This window comes from Arachis hypogaea, chromosome 14, assembly GCF_003086295.3.
Source record: "Arachis hypogaea cultivar Tifrunner chromosome 14, arahy.Tifrunner.gnm2.J5K5, whole genome shotgun sequence".
Lineage (NCBI taxonomy): Eukaryota > Viridiplantae > Streptophyta > Magnoliopsida > Fabales > Fabaceae > Arachis > Arachis hypogaea.
The window spans coordinates 438304-462849 of record NC_092049.1 but is presented as its reverse complement, the minus strand read 5'-3'; the positions used below and the strand labels follow the sequence as shown (position 1 = coordinate 462849).

Here is a 24546-nt window from a genome sequence, read left to right as displayed (position 1 = left end):
AATTAAAAAGTGAGCTTAATCATGCGGATATATCCGCAATCCGATCCGATCCGACACTCAAAAACGCGTATATTGTATCCGATCCGATCCGATCCGCGAACACCCCTAATATTACCATTTTTAGGAACAAAAAGTAAAAAATAAAAATATTAAAAATTCTTTTCGCAAATTATTAAAAAATTGAAAGGACAGGTCAACACATCGAAAATCACAGAAGAACTCATATGTCCAATTTTTAAAGAGGCAAGAAATTTAAAAATATTTTTAAATTATTCTCTGAAGTGCTAAAACCCTGCATGCCATTAGGGATAATGAGTTTTATCTTCTTATTCTTCTTTTATAAAAAGAAACTTTTGCAATTATTTTTGCTAGGTCTCTGCAGTAAACTGTTCAGACACCAAGACTAAGTTTCCCTTTTCCTTCCGGTATGACATGGTCTTCGTAGGTTGAACTGTGTAGGTCAATGGAAGTTTTGGATCAGATAATCAGCAAAGTAGCCTTGTTTTCCCCAAGGGCAATCCTATTCTAAGATTAAGGCATTGACATACAGGCCAGGAACATTTCTCCTGGTGTACAATATTGTGATGTGAGTGAACTGCAAAAACCTGTCAAGATCAGTACATATACTGTAAGTTGTATTTGAGGTTTTTTTTCCTTGTTTCTGTTACATTTTTCCCCTTTTACTGGTCCTCTGACTCTCAAGTGCATGCAGATTGGTCCATTCTAAAGTACAAAAACTGAAAGAGCAAAAGTTAAAGTGAGAGTTCATTTGAATTTGCATGGAATCGTATCTATTGATTCAACAACTGTAAGTGTAAAAGTTTTAGTGATTTATTTTCCTCGTTTGACATGATTTCAGAGAGCATGTGCTCCTGTGATCTAATAAAAGTTTTCCTTTTGCAATTTCCCCAAGTCCAGGAAGAAGTTGACATTCCAGTTTCCAAAGAATCAACTGCAGAAAACACCAAGATGGAGTGATGGTGCTGCTCCTCCAACCTTCAATGACAAAAGTCTCTGCAAATTGACACTGATACCAAGGTTTATCCAGGTGAAAGAAATACATAAGCATATGCATGAAGCTTTCTGTTTCCAATCAAGTTAAATTTTATGACACCGAGTTATTTATTTTTGAAATTTTATGCTTGTAGACAGGAACGGACCTAGGCACAACAGTGACGGGGCACTTGCCTCACTATGTTCTCAATTTTTTTGTTTAAAAAATAGTTATATATAAGGTAATCTTACTTTCAATTTTAAATAACCTCACTACAAATAAATTAAATTTAATTGACTAAAGCTTTAAATTTATTTTTTTATTTTTCTATCATTTTTACCATTATTTAACCTAATCAAATTTAGTTCTTGTTTCGTCACTCTTTTATTCCATTAAACCCTCCTCTTATTTTTATATTTTCAACTTTTTTTTTCTATTTCTTATTTAGTGGTCATCCTCTTTTCATCAAAAAGTAAATTTCAAGTTTTTCATATTTTTTATATAACTCTCCATGACTCTATGTATGTATTTTTCAATTTCATTGTTTCTCTTTTTGATATTTTCAATTGAAAATTTTAATTCACACAATTATAGTTTAGATATTAATCTAATATTTTATTCTCTTCATGACTTTATATATTTTATTTTATTCTCAATTTATTCATCCTTATTACTTGTTTTTTTTCTTACTTTTGTTCTATTATATGTACCTATGTTGCATATAAAATTTTAAAACGAATTGATTAATTTAATAATTTAAAATAGATTTTTTCTTTTTAAAAATAATAATAAAAAAATATTTTAATTACAATACATAATTAAACAGATGCATAAAATTTTTCATCTAACATTATATCAAAATCAAATTAAAAAATATATAACAAATTTAATTATTTTAAAAAGAAAGAAAGAAAAAAAATTATAAATTAAGTTTCTATTATTTTATATAAATATAGTTTTCATATACAGATTTAATTTTTAGTGTTTTTTTTTACTACTTCATAGAATAAGAATGTATTCTTCGTTTTTTATTGAAGTTGATCCTTTTAAGGTACAATTTATAATTTTTTTATAATATTTTTCATATACTCATTCTATTATATTATTCTTTTGATAATTTTTTATTTGTTGTTACTCTAAGTTATTCTTATCGTCTAATGTTCCAGTTCGATTGTCTTTTGCCACAATCATTTACAATCCATCAAGAGGATGGTCTGATTTTGTACGAATTCTAAATATTGAAACTTACGATGTTATTTCAGTTGGTTGTCGTTACAAGAATGATTCTATACTATACGTGACTAAGGACTAGAATAGATTCAATATTGTTTAGGTAATTTGGTTTTACTATTAGTATTTGATTAAATTATAATTATAGAATTTTAAATTATTGCCTTTATATATTACGATTATTTTTTGTGGATGTGCTATTTTTAAATAATTTAATAAAATGAAGTAGTGTCAGATATTATTAAGTTTATTTTTATCCTTTATTTCTTTATTTGTATTTTCATTATATTTGACAAAAAAATGAACCTACACATATATTAAATCGTTGACCTAAAGACAATTTATTTGCCAATAATCGGTGGATAAAATTGAAATTACACCCGTGTCATATAATTATAATTAATTAATTGGTATAAAATAAAATTATACCCGTACTATGAGTAATAATCTAAATAATTATATCTTAACAAAATATAATTTGAAATAATTTATAAACAATTATCTTAACAAAAATAATTATTTAATAATTGATTTAAAAATCAATGCAAAAAAAATTATTAATAATAGTATTATTAACTGGGTAAATAATATAATTTTAAATTATTACTTGAAATATAAATAATATATGGAAATCTATTGAGTAAATCAATAATTTTGCACATTAATAATTTAACAATTATTACTCAATTAACCAGTTAATTAAATTAGTAATAACAATTTCCAATTTCAAATTTTGTATATTAAGTAGTTATTAAAAACTGGGTAATAACGATTTACACAGGAAAATCATTGATAAATTTAATTAACCATATAGAAGATAACATACTAACAGTTTTAGTATATTATTTATGGCAAGCGAAATTATTTCCTCAGATTTTCTATTAAAATTGAAATTAGTAATAGTTTAAAAAAAGGTTTATTAATAAAATTACTAATAGTCACATTTTTATACACAGGATATATGTTTTCTATATATTATTTAAAAAATATAATGAAACATGAATAATGAATGAGTATGTTATTTCTTCGACTAGCTAATTAATGTAAAATCGAGTACCCTTTTTTATTCAATTGAGGTTATATTCTATTTGGTGAAAGTTTCAATCACCTTAATTAAATCCTGTCTTTGTGCCTTAACTTATACAAGTAGTAATATGTTACATATTATTTGGTATATCTAAGTAGTTATTTCCCATAGCAGAAATGTAAAAAATCATATTAAGGTTTATTGCCAAATAATTAGTTGATGAATAATAGTAGATTATATTATTTTGGAAAAGTATTTTTATTATAATTATATCAAATCAATATTTAATTATGATAAAATATGTTAATATGTTAATTATAATTATATCATAGAATTATAATAATTACGATATTTATGTTATATATTTTAATCATTTATGTACGTAAATAATTAGAAATCAATCAAATCAAATTATCACGGTAAATAATATGTTGTATATTATTACGGGAAATAATCCGTAGATAAAATTGAAATTACACCCGTGTTATATAATTATAATTGATTAATTGGTATAAAATGAAAAAAAGCCGTTGATGATATCAATTATGAACCAGAAGATATTGAAATATCACAGGAGTACCATGGTCTAAACCCAATAGATGAAGAAGGTATTGATGTATTCTCTTTTTTATTTTAAAATCTCTTGAATTCTGGACAACAATTAACTGATGTTATAAATCCTTTAGATACATTGGATTTTGGAGATCCCATATATCAATGTCTACACTGTCACTCTGTCAGGCCTTGATGTGGCTAGATGAATGCTTGGAAAAGTCAAGACGTAGCTCCAATCCTATATTTTGTTTATGTTGTTTGGAAGGAAAGGTTGAATTGCCTTTCTTGAAGCATTCACCTCAAACGTTGCAAGAGTTACATAGTGGAACGGACGAAAAAAGCATATACTTTCTTAAAAACATAAGGGCTTTCAACGGAATGTTTGCATTCACTTCTATGGCAGGAAGAGTTGACCATTCGATAAACAAAGGTGGTGCACCTCCTATCTTTCGCATTGGATGTCAAAATTATCACCGTATTGGTAGTTTACTACCACTGGAAAGTAAGAAACCAAAATTTGTCCAACTATACATTTATGATACTGAGAATGAGATTACAAACCGCATGGAATCATTTAGGTAATTGTTCGACTCACGCGTGTAATTCTTCTGTTTCCTAACTTTATCTAAAATGCTGATTATAGTAATATATTATGAGGAGTTAAATTCTCATGTGATCTTCTCGAAACTTGACAAATGAATTGAAGTTCTCATATATTGTTTATTCATTAACAGGTCAAACATCAGTGCAGAATTGATGGAAACTAAAATTGTTTCGTCCTTGAAAATCATGATGGATGAAAATAATGTCCTAGCAAAGGCATTTCGTTCAGCACGGGATAGATACCAAATTGATGGCTCTGCTGATGTTAAGTTACGGTTAATAACCAGAAGAAATACTGATGCAAGGACATATAATTTGCCAACGGCATCTGAAGTTGCTGCACTGATAGTTGGAGATATTGACGAGAGCGGAGTTAATAGGGATATAATAATTGAGACAAAATCAAGAATCTTGCAGAGGATAGAAGTAGCACATCCAATGTACCTTGCTCTTCAACATCCTTTATTGTTTCCATACGGTGAGGATGGTTACAGATTACATATAGCTACTTCTTCTCGACCAAATGTCAGGAGAACTGAGAAAAGATCAACAATAAGCATGAGAGACTTCTTTGCATACAGACTTCAGAGAAGGACTAACGAGTCTCAGGTGCTTTTGCGGTCAAGAAGATTACTGCAACAATTCATAGTAGATGCCTACACTATGGTTGAGTCAGAACGGCTTTTATACTTACGATTGAAACAACCAAACTTGAGGCTAGGCAAGTTCAAGAAATTGCATGAGTGTATGGTTCGTGGTGAAACTAATGCCATTAACACTGGACAAAGAATTATTCTCCCAAAGAGCTTTACCGGTGGTCCAAGGAACATGTTCAACAATTACAAAGATGCTTTTGCAATATGTAAATATGCTAGATATCCAAGTTACTTTATCACTATGACATGTAATCTAGAATGGAATGAGATAAAAAGAGAGGTAACACCCCAAGGATTCCATGCAGAGGATAGACCAGACATCTTATGTAGAATATTCAAGTTGAAGGTTGATAAATTAATTAAGGAATTGAAGAGAGGAACATTCTTTGGAAAGATTATTGGATGTAAGTATAACTAATCTTCCTACGAGTTTTTATTTACTCTATCTATATTATCTATAGTTAATATTTTTAAATTTGCAGATTGTCCAACCATAGAGTTTCAGAAGAGAGGTCTACCTCATGCCCATTGTCTTTTATTCATGCATCCGGAATCAAAACCACGAACTGTTGATGACATAGACAAGGTTATTAAGACAGAGATTCCAGATAAGAGGGAAAATCCAAAATTGTATGCTGCTGTTGAGAAATATATGGTTCATGGTCCATACGGTCATTTAAATAGAAAGAGCCAATGCATGATCAATGGTAAATGCTCAAAGTTTTTTCCCAAGGCATTTCGAGATAGGACAATTATTGACGAAGCAGGCTTTCCAAGATATCAAAGAAGAGATGATGGGCGAACTGTATCAAAGAAAAATATAGAGGTTGACAATTCCTTCATAGTTCCATACAATCCCGGTCTTCTTCTAAAATTTGGATGTCACATCAATGTTGAGTATACTTGCCAAACTTCAGCAATCAAATACCTGTTTAAGTATCTTCACAAGGGTAATGACAGGGTGACAGCTGCATTTTATCAAAGCAACGAATCTCAGGTAGATGAAATACGTAATTATTATGATTGTAGATATATATCAGCATGTGAAGCTGCATGGAGATTGTTTGGTTATCCTATTCAAATAAAGGAACCAGCAGTAATAAGATTACCATTCCATCTTCCTGATGATATGCCAATTGTCTACAAAGATACCGATACAATTCAGTCAGTTGTTGAGACTTCTTTTTTCAAGGAATCTATGTTGATTGGATGGTTCAAAGCAAATGAAGCCCATAATGATGCAAAAAATCTGACTTATTTTGAGTTTCCAACAAAATTTGTTTGGAATGGAGAGCATCATATGCGGACTCATAGAAAGCAAGGCTATGTCATAGGAAGGATATCTCATATACCACTAATGAATAAAGAAGATTACTATCTAAGGCTACTTTTGAACATTCAAAAGGGATGCACGAGTTTCAGTGATCTAAGAACAGTTGATGGTGTCGTTTATGACTCCTTCAAAGATGCATGCTATGCTCTAGGACTGTTGCAGGATGACAGAGAATTCATTGATGCAATTTCTGAAGCAGGAACATGGCACTCTGCAACTTTTTTAAGGAGACTTTTTGTTGTTTTATTAACATCAAATAACATGAGTAGGCCAGATTTTGTTTGGCAAAAGACTTGGAACTTTCTCTCCGATGACGTACTATATGAACAAAGAAGATTACTGCAAATGAAAGGTAACTATAGTCTATTATAATTTTTTTCCCCTGTTAGAATTCAATTTATCATATAATTATAACAAAAATATTGGATAAGAAATTTTTAGAGTTATTTCTTTAACATAATGTCTTTTTTGGGAGTAAAATTATCATACATATGACAAATTGTTTATTGGTGTTCACTTTAACTTTTTTCTCTTTCTCTAATAATATTTAGAAAATATAACAAAACATTACTTAAAAATTGGATTATATATATATATTAATTTCGTACTTGCTTTACTTCCTCCTCTTAATACAAATTTTGATTCATTGCTGTAAACCATATCTACTTAATCTAAGAAACCGTAACTAAATCCACATGCTTCCAATACTTGCATTTGCATCGGTTGTTTGTGTGCCTTTTTTTTTTATGTTATAATGATTTTGATATTCATGTTAATCACAATAATATTTTTTAAAAGGACATGTTACTAATGAAGCATTTTTTTAAACCAAAAACAAGTAGTGTTATTTATCATTCAACAATGCATTTCAAACATTTTTTACCAGAGATTAATTTAATAATTTTTCAAGTAATTGTGTTATTTTAAATTGAAAAAATACAGATTTGATCATGTCAGAAATCTAAATAAAAGATATTGTACTTGCAAAAATTGAGGATTTGCTCCAGTCAAATGGCAGGTCATTGAAAGAATATTGTGGAATGCCATATCCTTCAGAAAATTTGGTGTCTAGCTTAGAAGACAGAATCATCATGGAAGAGTTGAACTTTGACGTTAATGCTCTTGCGAATGAACTAAGTGGGTATTTAGAAAGGCTAACTAATGAGCAGAAATTTGCATACGATCAAATAATTGGTGCTGTTAGCAGTAATATGGGTGGACTTTTCTTCTTATACGGTCAAGGTGGTTGTGGAAAAACATTCTTATGGTCAACTATATCATGCTCAATTAGGTCTAAAGGAGGTATAGTTTTAAATGTTGCTTCGAGTGGGATTGCTGCACTTTTGTTGTCTAATGGAAGAACTGCACATTCAAGGTTTAAAATTCCTTTGGCCATAAATGAGAATTTTTTGTGTAGCATTAAACAAGGAAGTCCTCTTGCAAGGTTAATATCCAAGGCCAAATTAATCATACGGGATGAAGCTCCAATGATAAGTAAGTATTGTTACGAAGCTTTAGATAAATGCCTCAGAGACATCTTAAGGTGTTCAGATTCGTATAATGCTCATTTGCCATTTGGAAGTAAAGTTGTTGTTCTCGGAGGAGATTTTAGACAAATTTTACCTGTGATTCCCAGAGGCTCACGGCAAGATATAATTCAGTCTTCTATTAATTCTTCATATTTGTGGCATAACTGTAAGGTTTTGAAGCTTACAAAAAACATGAGATTGTCACTAGGTGAAAACAACAACATACAAGAACTCAGAAATTTTGCAGAATGGCTACTCAAAATTGGTGATGGTTTGGCTGGTGATACAACAGATGGTGAATCGATCGTTCATATACCATCTGACATTTTGATTAAGAACTCTGAGACAGCTTTGGATGACCTCATTGATTTCGTGTATCCAAATATGTTATCCAATTTATCCGTTGAAAATTATTTCAAGGATAGAGCAATTCTTGCACCAACTTTGAATTGTGTCACTGATGTCAACAACAAGATGACTGCAGGGTTACTTGGACAAAAAAGAGTCTACTTAAGTTTAGACTCTGTGTGTGCTGAAGAGGAAAATATGGAATTTGAGTTAGATGCTTTCTCGCCAGAGATTCTAAATGGAATAAATTGTTCACGTCTACCACCACACAAGTTGGTTCTGAAGGTTGGCACTCCTGTTATGTTGCTGTGGAATATAGACCAAACTAATGGTTTGTGCAATGGAACGAGGATGCAAGTTAGAAGAATGGGAAATCATGTGATAGAATGCAAGACTTTAACTGGTAACAAAGCTGGAAATATTGTTCTTATCCCAAGACTGAATCTAATTCCAAATAATAAAATATTGCCGGTCAGGTTTCAAAGAAGACAATTCCCAATTATCATGTCATTTGCAATGACAATAAATAAGTCCCAGGGACAAACTCTATTGAAAGTTGGAATTTACCTTCCAAGGCCAGTTTCACCCATGGTCAATTGTATGTTGCGTTATCAAGGGTAACGAGTAAAGATGGTCTGCGAATGCTGTTGCAAGATCATGGGCACTTGGAAGATAACTGCACGATGAATGTGGTATATAGAGAAGTTTTTGAGAGCCTGTAATAAAAAGATAATAACAAAATGTCTTACTAAATCCATTTATTTATTAAAATTTATTACTATCACTTAAAAAAATTTAGAAATTCTAGGAACTAATAGATGAATTCTTATTGTACATTAATAGTTTGAGAATATTAAAATTATCATAAAAATTCGTATAATTTTATTCTCTTGACAAACAATTTTATAATTACGTTAATCATATAATTTTATATACAAACATTGATATAGTGTTGTTTCATGTATATATTTTGCAGGTATCAAAGGATAGCATTGAATTGTTATCAGCAGATTTAAATTATTTATTGTTTATTACAAAACTTTCTGCATTAGGATTCTCTATTAATTTGTTCTTCATTTTGAGCTGATTTTGATATTTTCTTACTTCACAGTAAACCAACATATAAAACTTTGTTGGTAGATTTAAGTATTACTAGATTATTTATGGTCATATTGAGTATATATGCCTGATTTATTGAAAAAAGTAGATTAAATAACTATTTTATAGTTAATACAATTAACACTATATTAAGAAAAGAAAAACAACGCATACAAGTTATTCTTTTATTAATTAAATTATTATAATTAAAATGAAATTTAACATAACAACTTAAAATTATAATTTTAATCTTATCACATGCATGGCACGGGTGATTAAACTTGTTCTAAATTATTTATGGTAAACCAAATTAACCAATTGAGTTTTCAACAAATTAGAGCTCAAATGGCATAATCTTCTTATATTCATCTAAGAGGTCTTGGATTTGAGTTTCTCTAATTTTGGTAAACAAAAAAAAAAAAAGATAAAAACCCAAAATAGCCCCTGACAATTACTTCGAAAGACACCGAGGTCCTTGACAAAAAAAAACTCAATCCGACCCTGACAATTATCTCGAAAGGACAACGAGGCCCCTGTGCCAAAAAAAATCAATATTGTTTTTTGGCACAGAGGCTAATTAGTCCAAAAAAAAAAATATTTGAGGCCGAATTGGGTGTTTTTTTTTTGAGTGCCTCATTATCCTTTCGAGATAATTGTTATATGCGACTCAAAAAAAATAATACAATTGAGCTCACTTCTATTCCACTCTTGTGAGTTGCGACGGACAGACGGAGATTCTGAGAAAACTTGTTAACTCTGAATCATGTTTTTCCTTTCGCTTCATCCTCAGCTATCTCTCAACTCATCAACACATTCATACTCTTGCATTTCAGAAACAACAGCACCATCCCAATTCCATTCCAATCCTTAAAGACCCCAACATTTCTCCAACCCCACGACATCCTTGACCTCTCTAAGCCCAAAAACAAGAGGCTCAGCAAGCGCCACGTGGATAAAAAAGAAGAAGAATCTGAGCCAAGGATTTTGGTATGCAATCTTGACTAACAAGTAATTACCGACTTCTAATATTTCAAGGGAATGTGCTATAGTATTGCTATATATAAGCAGGGAGTTCCTATTATATTTGTAGTAATTGTATGAATCTTCTAGTATTAATGATTCTCCTTTGAAAATTCTTCAACACTGTGAGAAGCTATGTTCTATTTTATGACTTGGATTCTTAATCAAGCCACCTCATTGATGTCAATTTAGATAGAACCAACTAAATACATTAGTTCTTGATGCTATTTGATTAATTACTCATATATGGAAAAACAGTATCTGTATAATAAGAAGTAATTGATTGAAGATTTATGAATCAAATCAATACATGTATATGAAAATGATAAGTTGGCTGTCAACCAATATTAGCTTACAGAAAGAAAATAAGGCTATACTCAGAACTACTTTCATGATTGTCCCTTTATGCATAAAGTCAACTAAATCATTTTGTGTGTTTAATATGAACTATGAAGGAAGGAACAGAAGACTTCAAGGCTTAGCTGCTGCTATCCTGAAGTTGTGGGAGAAGAGTCTTATTGCAAAAATGAATTGAAGGCAAGTTTGATAGACAATCTATTGTTCAATATATGCAAGTTTCAAGACAATCTATGTTGAACTTAAGTCATTGATATTATGCATATAAGGCTTTAGTTGTTCTCTCTCCCGATATAATTGGGAAGGGCTGTAATTCAATTTAGCTAAAATCATCCCTTACACCAACTTTTTTTTTAAGAAAAATAATTTCATGATTAGCTTCTATATATGCTTAGTATTTGATAGTGGTGGATGGGACGCTGGACTATCCTTTAACATGGTTTCTTAGTGCTTGGTAAACAAAATTTCACCCACACCGGTCTCATTTCGCTGGAAAAGCTTCATTATTTTTTCGTTAAGAATTTATGCTAACAAAAAATACAGGTAGGCGTGGAATTTTTCACAGAGAAGTTGTGAAGGTCTTCACCAAGCAGAGACTAATCAGTCGGGTCATCTACACTGCGAAAATGCTGGAAACTGAGAGTGGTGGAATCTTAGTTTCAGTTGACAAACTCAAAGAGGGCCATGCAATCATTATCTACCGTGGTAAAAACTATCGACGGCCTTCAGAAAAGGTAGCGAAAATTCTCCTAACCAAAAGAAAAGCTTTGCAAAGATCTCTTGAAATGCAGAGACTTGGAGTAAGACTTCTTTCCCTTTTTTCATTTAGAGTGGTGTGCTTTCTGTTGTTTCAGTCACTGAAATTTTTCGCTCATCAGAGACAGCAGACTATCTTCGATGTGAAGCTAACTGGTAAATAAGAGTAATTATTCTTGAAATTTGCATTAATGTATGGCAGTATTAACAATTAAAATTTCGTCTAGGTGTCTTTTCCTTTTAAGCGTCTGTACAATGACATTTATATTTATAGGGTGACATGCATGATCGTGGAACTACTCTAGTTATCTGCTCAATTGATTGCTAACATAGAGAGTAATATATGCCTCCTTCTTTAACACATATCTTTCTTCACTCTTCCATTATTTTTCTAAATACACTCCGCTCTCTTATGCAACGTCCCATTTGTTCTTCTGTCTGGAACAGTTGAAACATCTGGGTGGTGTGCTTGGAGGGACAGGAAAAGGAAAAGGGAATGAAGCATCTGCAGAGATGAACCCTTTTAAGCGTATGTTTGCAATTTCAAGTTTCAAAAAAGAGCAGGATTAAAACTTTGATGCCAAGCCTTTTATGAGCTTTCCCTTCTTTTCCCTTCCATTCCCTTCCAAAGTCATAGTTTTGATATAAAGCATCATCAATAATACTTAACGTTGTTTTTAGTATAGTTTGCAAGGTTCGACCAAGTACCAACCGCACAATATCAAGATTTAGATCACTATGAGTATGAGAGCAAGGACTTGGAAGTGTATAATGTATTGGAAAATAAGTTTAAATCATACATATGTTTTATGATTGAGATGAATGGTTAAAATCACTAAGACATCCTTAGTCCTGATATACTTAAAACTGTTTTTAAACTATAAAGCTTTAGTTCATTTCACACTTAAGTATCTTCTCCACCTCTTTTTCCTCAAGAAATAAAAATTCACAAACATAATCTAGAATGAGTTGTGTTAATTTTAAGCACTAAACAACACTAATCTTTTTTCTCTAATTAAATTTGTTTTACAAATAATAATGGCAATCCGGTATGAGTCTCTGTCGTAGTCAATAAGCTTGTGTGTAAACACAATTAGGTTATGACAATCCGGTATGTGCCAACTTCTCTTTTATTATATCTGTATTCCAGCTGTGTAATTTTTCGGTAACTTTTGCCCCTCTCTCTCTCTGCTTGTTATTTTATCAAATCAACACGCCAATTTTTTTTATATGAGAAACAATTATTTTATATATACACAAAAAATTAGTCATTAAATTAATTATTTATATAAAATATATATTAAAAATTAATTAAATAACATATATATTTATATAAAAATATTTTGATATACACATAATATTCTTATAAAAATTTGTGTGATAAATCAAGAGTAAAAATGTTAGCTTAGATTATTATATTATTTTTTAAATCAAATCAATTATTTTTTTACATCATTAATTCTAAATACTATCGTTCATTTTCAATTCAATTTATTTCAAATCAAATCAAATCAATTACAAAAATAGTTTTTTCTAAACACATCTTATACTTTTCCTCAAAAATAGTTTTGTCTATACTTCAATTCCATGATGACTACTTTTTTTGTTATGAAGAAATAATGTTTAATGATATTGGTATTTGTTAAGAAAAAAATAGCAAACTAGGTTGAATATTTAAATTCCTACATACGCCATGTTTGAGTCTTGATTATTATCATTTTCTTTGAAATTTCATTGAGTCCTTTGGGCCACGCTTTTTTCGTGTCTTGTATTATCCCTTTAATCTTGTTTAACTATCTTATTATTTTACAAAGTTAAATAGTTAGTATTTAATTTAAAAATATAAAAATTAATAAATTCTAAATCGAAAAAAAATTGATAGACGCTATAGAATTAGTCATATAATAAATTCATTTCAATTTTCAGCAATGCAGAGAGTTGGAGTGTGATTTATTTTTTAAGCAGCTTATTATTACTCTATGAATTCACATCAATTTCTTATTTATCTTATTCATGCTCTTTATTGTTTACACATTGATGTTATAAAAGTAGGAAGATACTCCGATAAAGATGCTTAAAACATCTTTTTTTTAAAGATGTTTGTTATTAACTAATATTTAATACATATAATTGATTAAATTGTATTATTTTTGTCAAAATTAAATTAAACAAATTGATTTAGTCAAAAAATTGATAAACTAAATCTTGAACCGATTTAAATTAATAATTTTTTAATAAAAAAACTATAATAATCTTATTATAGAAAATGAGTAAAATATTTTTATTATATATATTTTTTTAAATTTTAAAAATTTTAAACTCTAACCCTATAACAATACAAAGAAAAAAAAATATTAGAATTTAAGATTCTTAATATATATATACAAAAAAATATTCTAGTCATTTTTTATAATAAAAATATTGTAATTATTTTTTATAAAAAATATTAATTTAGACTGATTTAAGATATAATTAATTATATGTATTAAATTTTAATTACTTAAAAACATTTTTAAAACAAGATGTTTTAAACGTTTTTATTTAAGTAGCTCCCATAAAAGTAATCTAAGACAATGAAAAGAGCAACCAGCATCAGCGATCCGAACATTTTGCACATAAGCTTTTCTTTTATCTATTTACCGTCAATATAATTGATTTTTCCTTAGCTTTACCATCAATGGTGTTGGTGTTGTAAGTGTGAGAAGTGTTAAAGTTAGTCACATATCAAAAAAAGTAAGGTAGAGTGAGAAATTTATAAGATGAGAGACTCATTAACTTACTACCTTAAGGTTTTGAGTTGGATGTGGTGTTTTCTCATCTTATGTTCTCTTGCTTAATTCCTTCCCGAAATCTTAATTTACTACCTTAAGGTTTTGAGTTGGATGTAGTGTCTTCTCATCTTATGTTATCTCACTTGATTTCTCTTCAAAATTTTCTTGATGGTTGAGAACTCCACACAACTGACCCAATAAATGGAAGATACAACACATGCAATTGACCATTTCCCTGCACTAAAAATTAAAATTTAAAGAAAAAAATGGGTAAGGAAAATCTGTCTACCAATCAGAAAAGAAGTTTCCCTCCATGTTTTATACTTATACCGATAATGTATATATTTTTATGCTGTACATTTATTTCTCTTTTGTTCCATCACAAACGTCCACGGCAACAATGCATACTTTCACGATCAAAAAGGAAAAACATTTTTCAGTTAAAAAACAAACATGATAAATACAATATGGCCTCAAAATGATAATGCATACTTTTGAGGTGACATTAGTAGAAGAAATAAAATAAACAAAAATATTTAGTAATAAAAAAGTATTAGTTATTAGAATTTATCTTATTTAATATTTATTTACAATAATTAATAAATACTAAATAAAATAAATTCTGATTTTTTTTATCTTTTTAATATTGTTGTAAAATAAAATACAGGTCAACTACTGTGGCCTCAAAGACTTAGAATTTTGGCTTCGAAATTGATTCAGTTGGACTCTAGAAACAAATTTGATTTAAGAAAAATTCATTATTGTTACTTAAATACATTTAACATAAAAAACATTTATGATTTTTTAGATAATATTTAAATAATATTATAAATAAAAAATTAGTTGTGATTAATTTTTATATAATGTTTAAATAAAGAATTATTTACTGACAGAGAAATAAAGTTGTTCTCTTGCAAGGTATTTAGCAAAAGAAAAATGGTATTTATGACAAAATAAACTAGTGTATATAGTTAGATATCTTTTTAAATATAAAGATGAGAATGTAAACTAGTGCAAAATGAATGAGATTTATTAGTGCAAATAGATAATACTTAATAAATTTTAAATATTTTATTTTTTATTTTAAACATTTTATTTTTAAAAGCAAATTAGGCAATTCAAGCACTATAGTAAAAAGTACCATAAAACTCGCCTAAGTTAAATCTATATTTTTTTTTTTGGCAAATAGAATTTTTATCGGTTGAAGTTTGGAGTTGTTTCATTCATTATTATATGTTTTGGTGGTGGATGTGTATGATTGAGCATCGACGTAGTGAAAGTTAACAAGTTGTTTGTTGATCATTTTATAGGCGTGTGTGTCTGTGGATTATTATTGGAGGCATATATGGCATACCTGAAATCAAGATCCAAAAATGACATTATTAGTTTGTGTATGCTTTTGCTGTGCTTGGGTTGTGTGGAGTCCAACGATGGCGATGGTCAAGGTGCATACATGTTGAAGCTTATGAATGCACTCAAACCCCCTGCCTGGTCTAACACGAAGCCCGTGTGCGAGTGGATAGGCGTGACTTGCAACGATCAAAGTGGAAGGATTGAACAGATCGATCTCAGTTCAAAGTCGCTGACGGGAACAGTTCCTGCAGGCTTCAACGACTCCCTCTCCCACCTCACATTCCTCTATCTCGCCAACCTCACCTTCCTCCAAGAAGTGTACTTCGAAAACAACAACTTCACCTCTATCCCTCATGGTTGCTTCCATGGTCTTACTAGTTTGCAGTCCTTGACCTTGTATAACAATATCAACCTCCCACCATGGAACTTTCCTATCGATTTGACTGCTCACTCCTCCCAACTCTATAAACTCGACCTGTCTTCTACAAATCTCAAAGGCTCCTTACCACCAAACATATCCCATTCCTTCCTAGTTATGGTGTATCTTTATCTCTCTAACAACCACCTCTCCTTCATCCCTGAGGGTTGCTTCCACAACCTAACCAGTTTGGGTGGCCTCTCTTTGGCCAACAATACCAACCTCCCACCATGGACCTTCCCCAACTTGATTCAGTCCACAGAAATAGAAGAGCTCGATCTTACTGCTACAAATATCATGGGCTTTCTACCAGAAATATTTGACTCATTGACAAGTTTGAGGACTTTTGTTCTCTCCAAAAACAGCCTAACTGGTGTCTTGCCAGTGTCTTTTCGAAGGTCGAAGATTGTCACCTTGCATCTCAACAACCAGAAGGATCCCGGGTTGTCAGGTCCAATTGATGTCCTTTCAAACATGCTCAACTTGTCTCATGTGTGGCTTCAGGGGAACTCGTTTACAGGACCTATTCCTGACATGTCTCGCTGCACTGATTTAGAAGATTTACAACTTGCCCACAATCAATTAACAGGTGTGGTCCCAGATTCTCTCATCGCTCATCAATACTTGGAAGATTTTTATTTGGGCTATAACTTTTTGCAAGGTCCTCTACCAAATACTACCTTCAATAGTTTTGCTATTATGGAGAATCTCGGTGTTAACACCACAAATGGCTTCTGTCACAAAGATCCAGGACCTTGTGATCACAAAGTGACCCATTTGCTTCAAATTGCTGCGGAATTCAAGTATCCAATTTTGTTGGCACGTACATGGAAAGGAAATGATGTCTGTAAAGGTTGGCGTTTTATTACGTGTGATGACAAAAATAAGATCAGAATGGTCAATTTATCAAATCTGAAATTGACGGGCACGATCTCACCTGCATTCGCCAATTTAACTGATTTGTGGAAATTGTATTTGGATGGCAATAATTTGACGGGTGAAATTCCTCAAAGATTGACAAGTTTACATGAACTTGAGGTTGTGGATGTCTCTAACAACCATCTTGAAGGAAATATTCCCAAATTCTCACCAAGTGTAAAGTTTATTGCCACAGGCAATGATTTTCCTAATGCTTCCCACCATAGACCAAGGCGAACCTTAACTACTACTTTGATTACAGGTACTTCCACCTAACTTCAGATGTACCATGTAACAATCTTTTAGAGAAAAGTTTTAATTTCAAATTATTGTTTTTAGATTTTTAATTTAATAAAAATTCAATACTACAAGTTATCTTTTACAAATTTGCAAATAAAACCATATTTAACTGTTACTAGTTGTGTTTCCTATTTTAGTAGCATTAGGCCATTAGCCTTATTGATTTTTCATGGTTTTTAACTTTGTTTCTGCTGGCATGTGTCTAACTTGATATTGTGTTATTTTGTTCTCAAATTTCATGTTAGTATTCTGTGGATCTTCAAAATTTTATTTAGAAAACAACAAAAAAAATGGTCTCTTTACCGAGATAATAAAAAAAAATAAAAAGTACTTGAATATTTTCAAAATTCAAAATAATAAATCCAAAATTTATATGGATTAATATTGGCTAATAGTTAGTATTTTTCAGATTTATCCCAAAAAAGAGAGAAAACAAGAATTGTCGTTTATTTTTATGTCTATACTACTTCCTTCTACTCAAAATAATAAATTAATAATACTTCTTTTGTCATGTTATTCATACTTATTGTGGCTATTCTTTTAAAGATCCTAGTGTATGTAATTGTTCTCCATTTTTTTGCATATATATACACTTATAGAATTAATAATTTTTTTTCACACGTGAAACAAGTAGAGAGGATCTATAAGTAAGTGGTTTAATCATAAATGAGTGGTTCATGATATAGAATGCTATCAAAAATATTATTTGTACACTAAAATTAGCTACTAAAATTAGTCACTAATGTATTTGTGTATAAATACATGTGTAGCTTAATTTATCTATTGGTCCCTATAGTTTTGCAAAATTTTCAATTAAGTTTCTATACTTTTTTTTTTCTTTTAATTGGGTCTCTGTACTAATTTTTTTTTAATTAGGTCCCTCTTAGCAATAATTGACTTAATTTTATAGGGATCCAACTAAAAGAAAAATTGGTGCAAGGACCCAAATAAAAGAGAAAAAAGTGTAGAGACCTAATTAAAAAAAAATTAGTGTAAGGACTCAATTAAAAGAAAAAAAAAGTACAGAGACCTAATTAAAAATTTCGCAAAACTATAGGAACCAACAGAGTAATTAAATCTTTAATTTATTATCACTGTGTATTTATATTTCAACATGTATTTTATATTGGTGGCTGGCTTTGGTGACTGATTTTAGTGTGGCATATCATAATTCGAATGCTATATATGTCATTATTTGCTGGTCTATGTACCTATAGCTTTATTTAGTGTGACATGCCTGAGATTTTTTCCCCTTCTTTTAGGTATACACAGAGATTTCAGAATTTTTAAATTGTTTAAAAAATAGACAAATATTATATAAATAATAATGAATTAATATGCATAGTAGAGTACTAGAGTGTATGTGTAGAAATCAAATGCATGGAACACTCTCCGAATTAGATTTCATCATGGTAACTCAGTCAAACAATTTTTGTTGATCCTTTACTTTAGTGTTTGAAATATCTAACTTGTACAATCATTTTAAAGTCTTACCAGCTCAATATGAAAAATCATGAGTGATTGAATTTTCGGTCCATGCTTCTTAAGAGTTGTTTGTAGTTGATCTCCACTTCCTTGCATATATGTGTACAGGCTTATCAGCAGCCAGTGTTGGAATTTTGGTAACATGTGCTGTGGTTATTTATGAAAGCAAGAGGTTACAGAAAATTCTGTTCAAGAAAACAATTGTTAATCACAATATTGAGGATTTGATACAAAGTCATGGGTTTATGGTGCAAAAACGATATAGTTACTCACAGGTAAAAAAGATGACCAATTCATTTTGTGAGAAACTAGGACAAGGAGGATTTGGTGTTGTATATAAAGGAAGTTTAAGTGATGGTCGTCAAGTAGTAGTGAAGATATTGAATGAATCCAAAGGTAATGGAGAAGAATTTATAAATGAGGTTGCAAGTATTAACAGAACATCTCATGTGAATATTGTCCCATTTTTAGGATTTTGTTATGAGCCAAATAAACGAGCTTTGATTTATGAATTAATGCCAAATGGTTCTTTAGACAAATTTATTGATGAAAGGGCATCGTTTAATACTGTGTGCAAATTGGACTGGAATATACTCTACCAAGTTATAATTGGCATAGCTCGTGATCTAGAATATTTACATTGGGAATGTAGCACCAAGATTTTACATCTTGATATTAAACCTCAAAATATTCTTTTGGATAGAGAATTTGTTCCTAAAATTGCTGATTTTGGATTAGCTAAAATATGCACAAAGAAAGAGAGTATTGTATCTCTACAGTGCCCAAGAGGAACTGCAGGATATATTGCACCAGAAGTATATAATCAAATGGACGGTGGAGTTTCTCGAATTTCTCACAAATCCGATGTGTATAGTTATGGGAAGTTGATTCATGTAGTAGTCGGAGGAAAAAAGAATTATAATAGTAAAGATTCTCGTGCAAGTGAAATATTCTTTACAGATTGGATTTATAAGGAATTCGAACAAGATAATCTTCCAGCAAAATGCTTGATGAACATAGAGGATGAAGATGATGATTTAATAAAGAAGATTATTTTGGTAAGCATGTGGTGTATACAAAGAAATCCGTCGAATAGACCGTCCATGAAAAAAGTGATAGAGATGTTAGAAGGACCACTTGATTCTATCCCATTTCCTCCGAAGCCAATATGGTATTCTCCCCAAGGATCAAAGTTGCAATCTCCAGATATGGCTTATGACGATACACATGAGACAGATTCATCAACTTCAGTGCAGAATGATTCCATCAATCCAAATGACGTTGCCTAAGGTAACAAAATTTATGTAGTTGTTGTGTAACATATTTCTCATTATATTCTAGACAACAATCTTGCATGGTATCTCTTTTTCTCAAATGGTATGTTTGTGCATCTATAAAAACTTACTGACGTGAGAAAAGTGAAGCTTCTCATTGTCTTAGGGGCACTTGTAGTTGTATGTGAGTAGCGTGGTTTGCTTGCTATAAACTAAAACTAAGTGGTTGCTTCTGATGAAAATGCATTTAGTTTGCATGCATTCTTTTTTAAGTGAAATTATTTCGTTAGCATAATTATTGAACATTTTAATTTCAAATTGAGTCCACAGTAAATAGGGTTTCTGTATTAGGCTTTGTTACTAAGGAAAACTGTTGTTGAATGGCTAATCTTTGGTACAAATGAAGTGTTTCACCAGAGTTTTGGTAAAGACCAATAATTAACAAGTGTTAGAACACTCAAGTGTTTCTTACCAAAGACAGACACAAATATTGAGCCATTCTAAGGTTTTCATAGTGTTTATACTTCATGCATTGAATTAGAGATTGAAGATGAATAATTGCCTTTTTTATCTTTTCTTTATTTTTCTTTACTTTTTTTTCCGTTCTTTTTACTTCAAGTACAAGAATGAAACCTCTACTTCACTTTGAAATCTGTTGCAAACAGAACTCTTTAATATAGTGTGTTTAAGTTGAATTTTACACCATTGATTCTTGTAAAATCCCTACAATACCCTTACTCTCTTTTTTCCCAAACCAACCCTAACCCTAATCTCAAAATAAATCTCACACCCTCCCTCTTACACATACACACACACAATTCAGAGAAAGAGGGAGAAGTAACGGAAGCAAAGAAAAGAGAAAGGGGAGAGTGAGGGAACGGAGAAGAAAAGAGAGGGAGGCTGTCCACCGTCAATGCCGTCGCCTTGGAGCACGCCGGCGTTGCGCCTCACTGCCGTGGAGCCGCCGTCCCACGTGTCGCCGCTGGCGCTGATGAAGAGCGGAGAGTGAGACGTTGAGGCAGAGAGCTGCCGCCACAGGAAACGCGATGGAGGAGAGGACGCCGCGAGCTCTGTCATGCCTGGTTGCTGCCTAGCATGCCGTCGGAGACCGCCGTTCCCTCACCACTGCTGCGTCGCCGTTGATAAAGCTGTTGTTGCCACCGTGAGCCGCGAACAGAGGAGGGAGAAGGAGGCGAGTTCGTGAGGGAGAAGAAGCAGCGCTACCACCTTGCTGCCGTCGAGTTGTTCGCTGCCATTGTTGTCGTTCTGGTTCGCTATTTTTCCTTGAATCTGTTTCACTTCCGTATCTTGTCATTCTGATTTTATTGAACCTCTGCTTTACCTTGGATTTTCCAGCACTATTTGTTGTTGTCTTCCATTCAATTTGAATCCAATAGTTTCTCTGGGTGCTATGATCATTGACGTTGCAATAAGAAATGGATGCTGCTGTTGTTGTAGCCGCAACTTTCCGCTGCCCGGTCCAAATCCTGCGACTCTTCATTTCATTCTACATCGATTCTTCTCACCCGTTAATTTCGCACTTCGGTTTTGGTCTCTTCGGTCCCTTAGGACCACGTTGTGATCAGGCTTTACATTTATAATTATTTGGCTTTACATCTATAATTATTTTGATACATGCTGTTTGAATTTATGACTATACTAACAAGTTATTAACAAAGGATTTGAATTTGATTTTAATAATGGATTTATTAGAACTATGTATTATTTTTGTGAAATTCGAATTTTTAATCTGCACATGAGACTATATACATGTTTGATGAAGTTTTGTATTATTTTAGAATATTCAATTTTATTGAAGATATGTTTTTGAAACATTAAAGTATTGTGAATACTTACTCATATACTATGAATTTGTAAAGTATATTTGACATTTCATATGACTGAAAATGATTTTTGATAAGAGAGTATTATTTGATTTGATTTGATACTGTATATAATTGAAAGATCAAAGATTAGTTGTATTTGAAATTATTTGTTTTGAATTGGTTTGGGAGGCTCGTATTAGAAAACCGTAGTTAACGGCGATTATGACGTTAACCTAGATGCATCTGGCTCAGACCTCAACTAGCAGGGGCGTTGCTAGCCTAACGTGTAGGCCACACGTTGGATCTGTTATTCCGTACGGACACACTAGAGGAAAGGGCTACCCTTAGAGGTGGAGCCGCCCAAGTGTGGACTATTTGATTTGATTTCTGTATGAGAACTCCCTTATTGATTCACTTATTCATATAAATTATTATTTTCTAACTAAAATTATTTTCATAATAATGTTTAGATGGTCTCATGTGAATTATAGATGTACTGTCTAGTCATTGAGTTGCAAAACTCACCCTTTTTTTAAAAATATTTTTCAGGAATAAGTATTTGATTATGCGAGCTTTTCTATTTAAGAGTAATGATCTGCAATGGGTTCTATTCCTTGTTGAGTTATTAGACGTCATCTGCTCCATATGTCACAGGCAGGACCTATCTATATTTATTTATTTTATTTTTGTTTAATTATGTAATTATTCATTCTAGAAAGTGTAAATTTATCAAAAACTATTTGTAACATTTTTATTTATCTTATATTCGAATCTGTTAGGCTTGCTAGGGAACTCTTTTTCCTGAGCGCCAGTCATGGCTCATTTTGGACCGTGACAATTCTCAAATTCCTTCCTATAATACATAAAATGAATAATATTAAAATTGAGGTAATGACCAAATCAGTACCCGAAAGATTAAAACGCTGACATTGCGGTATCTGACTATTGTAATCGACAAAATGGTACTTGGTTAATTTTAAAAACTGACAAGCGTGTCCATAAGCTTGCCGGACCAAAACTCCGGTGAGGACAATGCTTACCTGGACACCGGATTATGCTGACAAATCATGTTTTAATTGAGTTGTAATTTTTAATTAATTAATTTGTTAGCCTAAGTGGAAATTGATTTCATTTTGCCCCAAATCAGAACTCTTTGCCCTAATCCCAAATTAACAAGCTCTCTATGGCAGAACCAACAGCTTCAGTAACGCTTCTCATAGCCAGCTGGTTAACACCTTCTTCCCTCTTCATCTTTGTCAACCTCGTCATTGACACCATTGCCATCACCTCCCGCTTCACCTCCTCCCACAACAACCGAATTCAAGAACATGAACTCCAACAGCCTTTCACTCGCTCACCCTCCCTCCTGCAACGAGTCAGATCCTTCAGACTCACTCATCAATACACCTACGACACAACGCCACCTTCTCCTCCCTCGCTCTTACTGGCCGAGCCACTGTGACCCTCCTCTTCGCGATATCACCTCCAGCTCGCGTCCAGCCTCCGTCTTCTTCCCCTCCTGTCCGAACCCTAGCCTCGCCTCAGCCTCCAATCATCACCACCGCAACCGGCGTCTGTACCCACAACCGACACAGAGCCACCACATCTCTCTCTTTCTTCTTCTTCCGCCTCTCCATCTTTCCCCTGTCCGTACCCTAGCGCCGCCCAGAACCACCGAACCTTCGCGGACCACCCAACGCGCCTCCACACCTTCACTATTTCGACGCCTCACCTCCGCGATTTCACCATCGCCGCACCTCACCTCCGCCGAGCCCAGAACCTAACCTCCAACCACATCGCCGCCGGTTCTCCTTGGCTCTGTGCGAGACCCACCACCTCCGCGAAGCTCTCTCTCCCTCTGTCATTAGTTCCCTAACCGCCAGCCACCAACAGCCTCCTCTTCACCGGACCAACACGACGACGAGCTTCTCTTTCGCCTCCCTGTTCGCCGCTAGGACTCCACCTAGAACAACCGAGGCCACTCCTCTTCCTCTCCTTTCCTGTTTCGAAGTGGAAGTAGAGAAGCAGAGAACAGAAATTACAGATACAGATCGAGATGTTGGAAGTAGAGAAGCAGGGATTCAAGTGGCAGAAGTTCAGAGAGCTTGTTAATTTGGGATTAGGGCAAAGAGTTCTGATTTGGGGCAAAATGAAATCAATTTCCACTTGGGCTAACAAATTAATTAATTAAAAATTACAACTCAATTAAAACATGATTTGTCAGCATAATCCGGTGTCCAGGTAAGCATTGTCCTCACCGGAGTTTTGGTCCGGCAAGCTTATGGACACGCTTGTCAGTTTTTAAAATTAACCAAGTACCATTTTGTCGATTACAATAGTCAGGTACCGCAATGTCAGCGTTTTAATCTTTCGGGTACTGATTTGGTCATTACCTCTATTAAAATTTTATTCTGTATATACGTCGAGTAAACCAACCCAAACACTATGTTAGTGTGAGTCTCTAATACTCTCTCTTTCTTTAACGCATTTAACAATTATATTCTCTTACACTTATACTTTAGGAAAGTTATCACGTATGGCAATCCAAAAAAGAGGCATATGGTATGCTTTGTACGATTAGGATTTAGGTAGGCAATGAGAAATTTGTCTTGTAGTGAATGTTGAATAGACAAAATTAACCCTGTCAAAGCAAGTGAAATGCCATAATTATCCTGCTTAGAATGGCAAAAAGGCC

General features: G+C 32.3%; 2 protein-coding genes across 2 annotated transcripts; both read left to right on the top strand.

The window, feature by feature from the left end:
* The first annotated feature begins 4202 nt into the window (after positions 1–4202).
* Positions 4203–9362, top strand: LOC112740415 (uncharacterized). Its single transcript, XM_025789133.3, has 6 exons — positions 4203–4384; positions 4541–5469; positions 5548–6750; positions 7455–8751; positions 8892–8967; positions 9252–9362. Exons 1-6 carry the CDS (start codon positions 4203–4205, stop codon positions 9360–9362), a joined length of 3798 nt encoding a protein of 1265 aa, XP_025644918.3.
* Positions 9363–10848: 1486 nt separating this feature from the next.
* On the top strand, positions 10849–20040 carry LOC112740413 (receptor protein kinase TMK1-like). Its single transcript, XM_025789132.2, has 5 exons — positions 10849–10930; positions 11316–11484; positions 11605–11662; positions 15588–17228; positions 18860–20040. Exons 2-5 carry the CDS (start codon positions 11377–11379, stop codon positions 20038–20040), a joined length of 2988 nt encoding a protein of 995 aa, XP_025644917.2. The 5' UTR covers positions 10849–10930; positions 11316–11376.
* Positions 20041–24546: the final 4506 nt, after the last annotated feature.

What these genes read in the sequence shown, in the direction of transcription:
- LOC112740415 (XM_025789133.3), top strand. Translation starts at nt 4,203, where the DNA reads ATGGCAGGAAGAGTTGACCATTCGATAAACAAAGGTGGTGCACCTCCT. An exon ending in AACCGCATGGAATCATTTAG is followed by an intron (nt 4,385 to 4,540) that starts GTAATTGTTCGA and finishes ATTCATTAACAG; the next exon opens with GTCAAACATCAGTGCAGAAT. An exon ending in AAGATTACTGCAAATGAAAG is followed by an intron (nt 6,751 to 7,454) that starts GTAACTATAGTC and finishes CATATCCTTCAG; the next exon opens with AAAATTTGGTGTCTAGCTTA.
- LOC112740413 (XM_025789132.2), top strand. Translation starts at nt 11,377, where the DNA reads ATGCTGGAAACTGAGAGTGGTGGAATCTTAGTTTCAGTTGACAAACTC. An exon ending in ATCGACGGCCTTCAGAAAAG is followed by an intron (nt 11,485 to 11,604) that starts GTAGCGAAAATT and finishes CTGTTGTTTCAG; the next exon opens with TCACTGAAATTTTTCGCTCA. An exon ending in AACTACTACTTTGATTACAG is followed by an intron (nt 17,229 to 18,859) that starts GTACTTCCACCT and finishes ATATGTGTACAG; the next exon opens with GCTTATCAGCAGCCAGTGTT.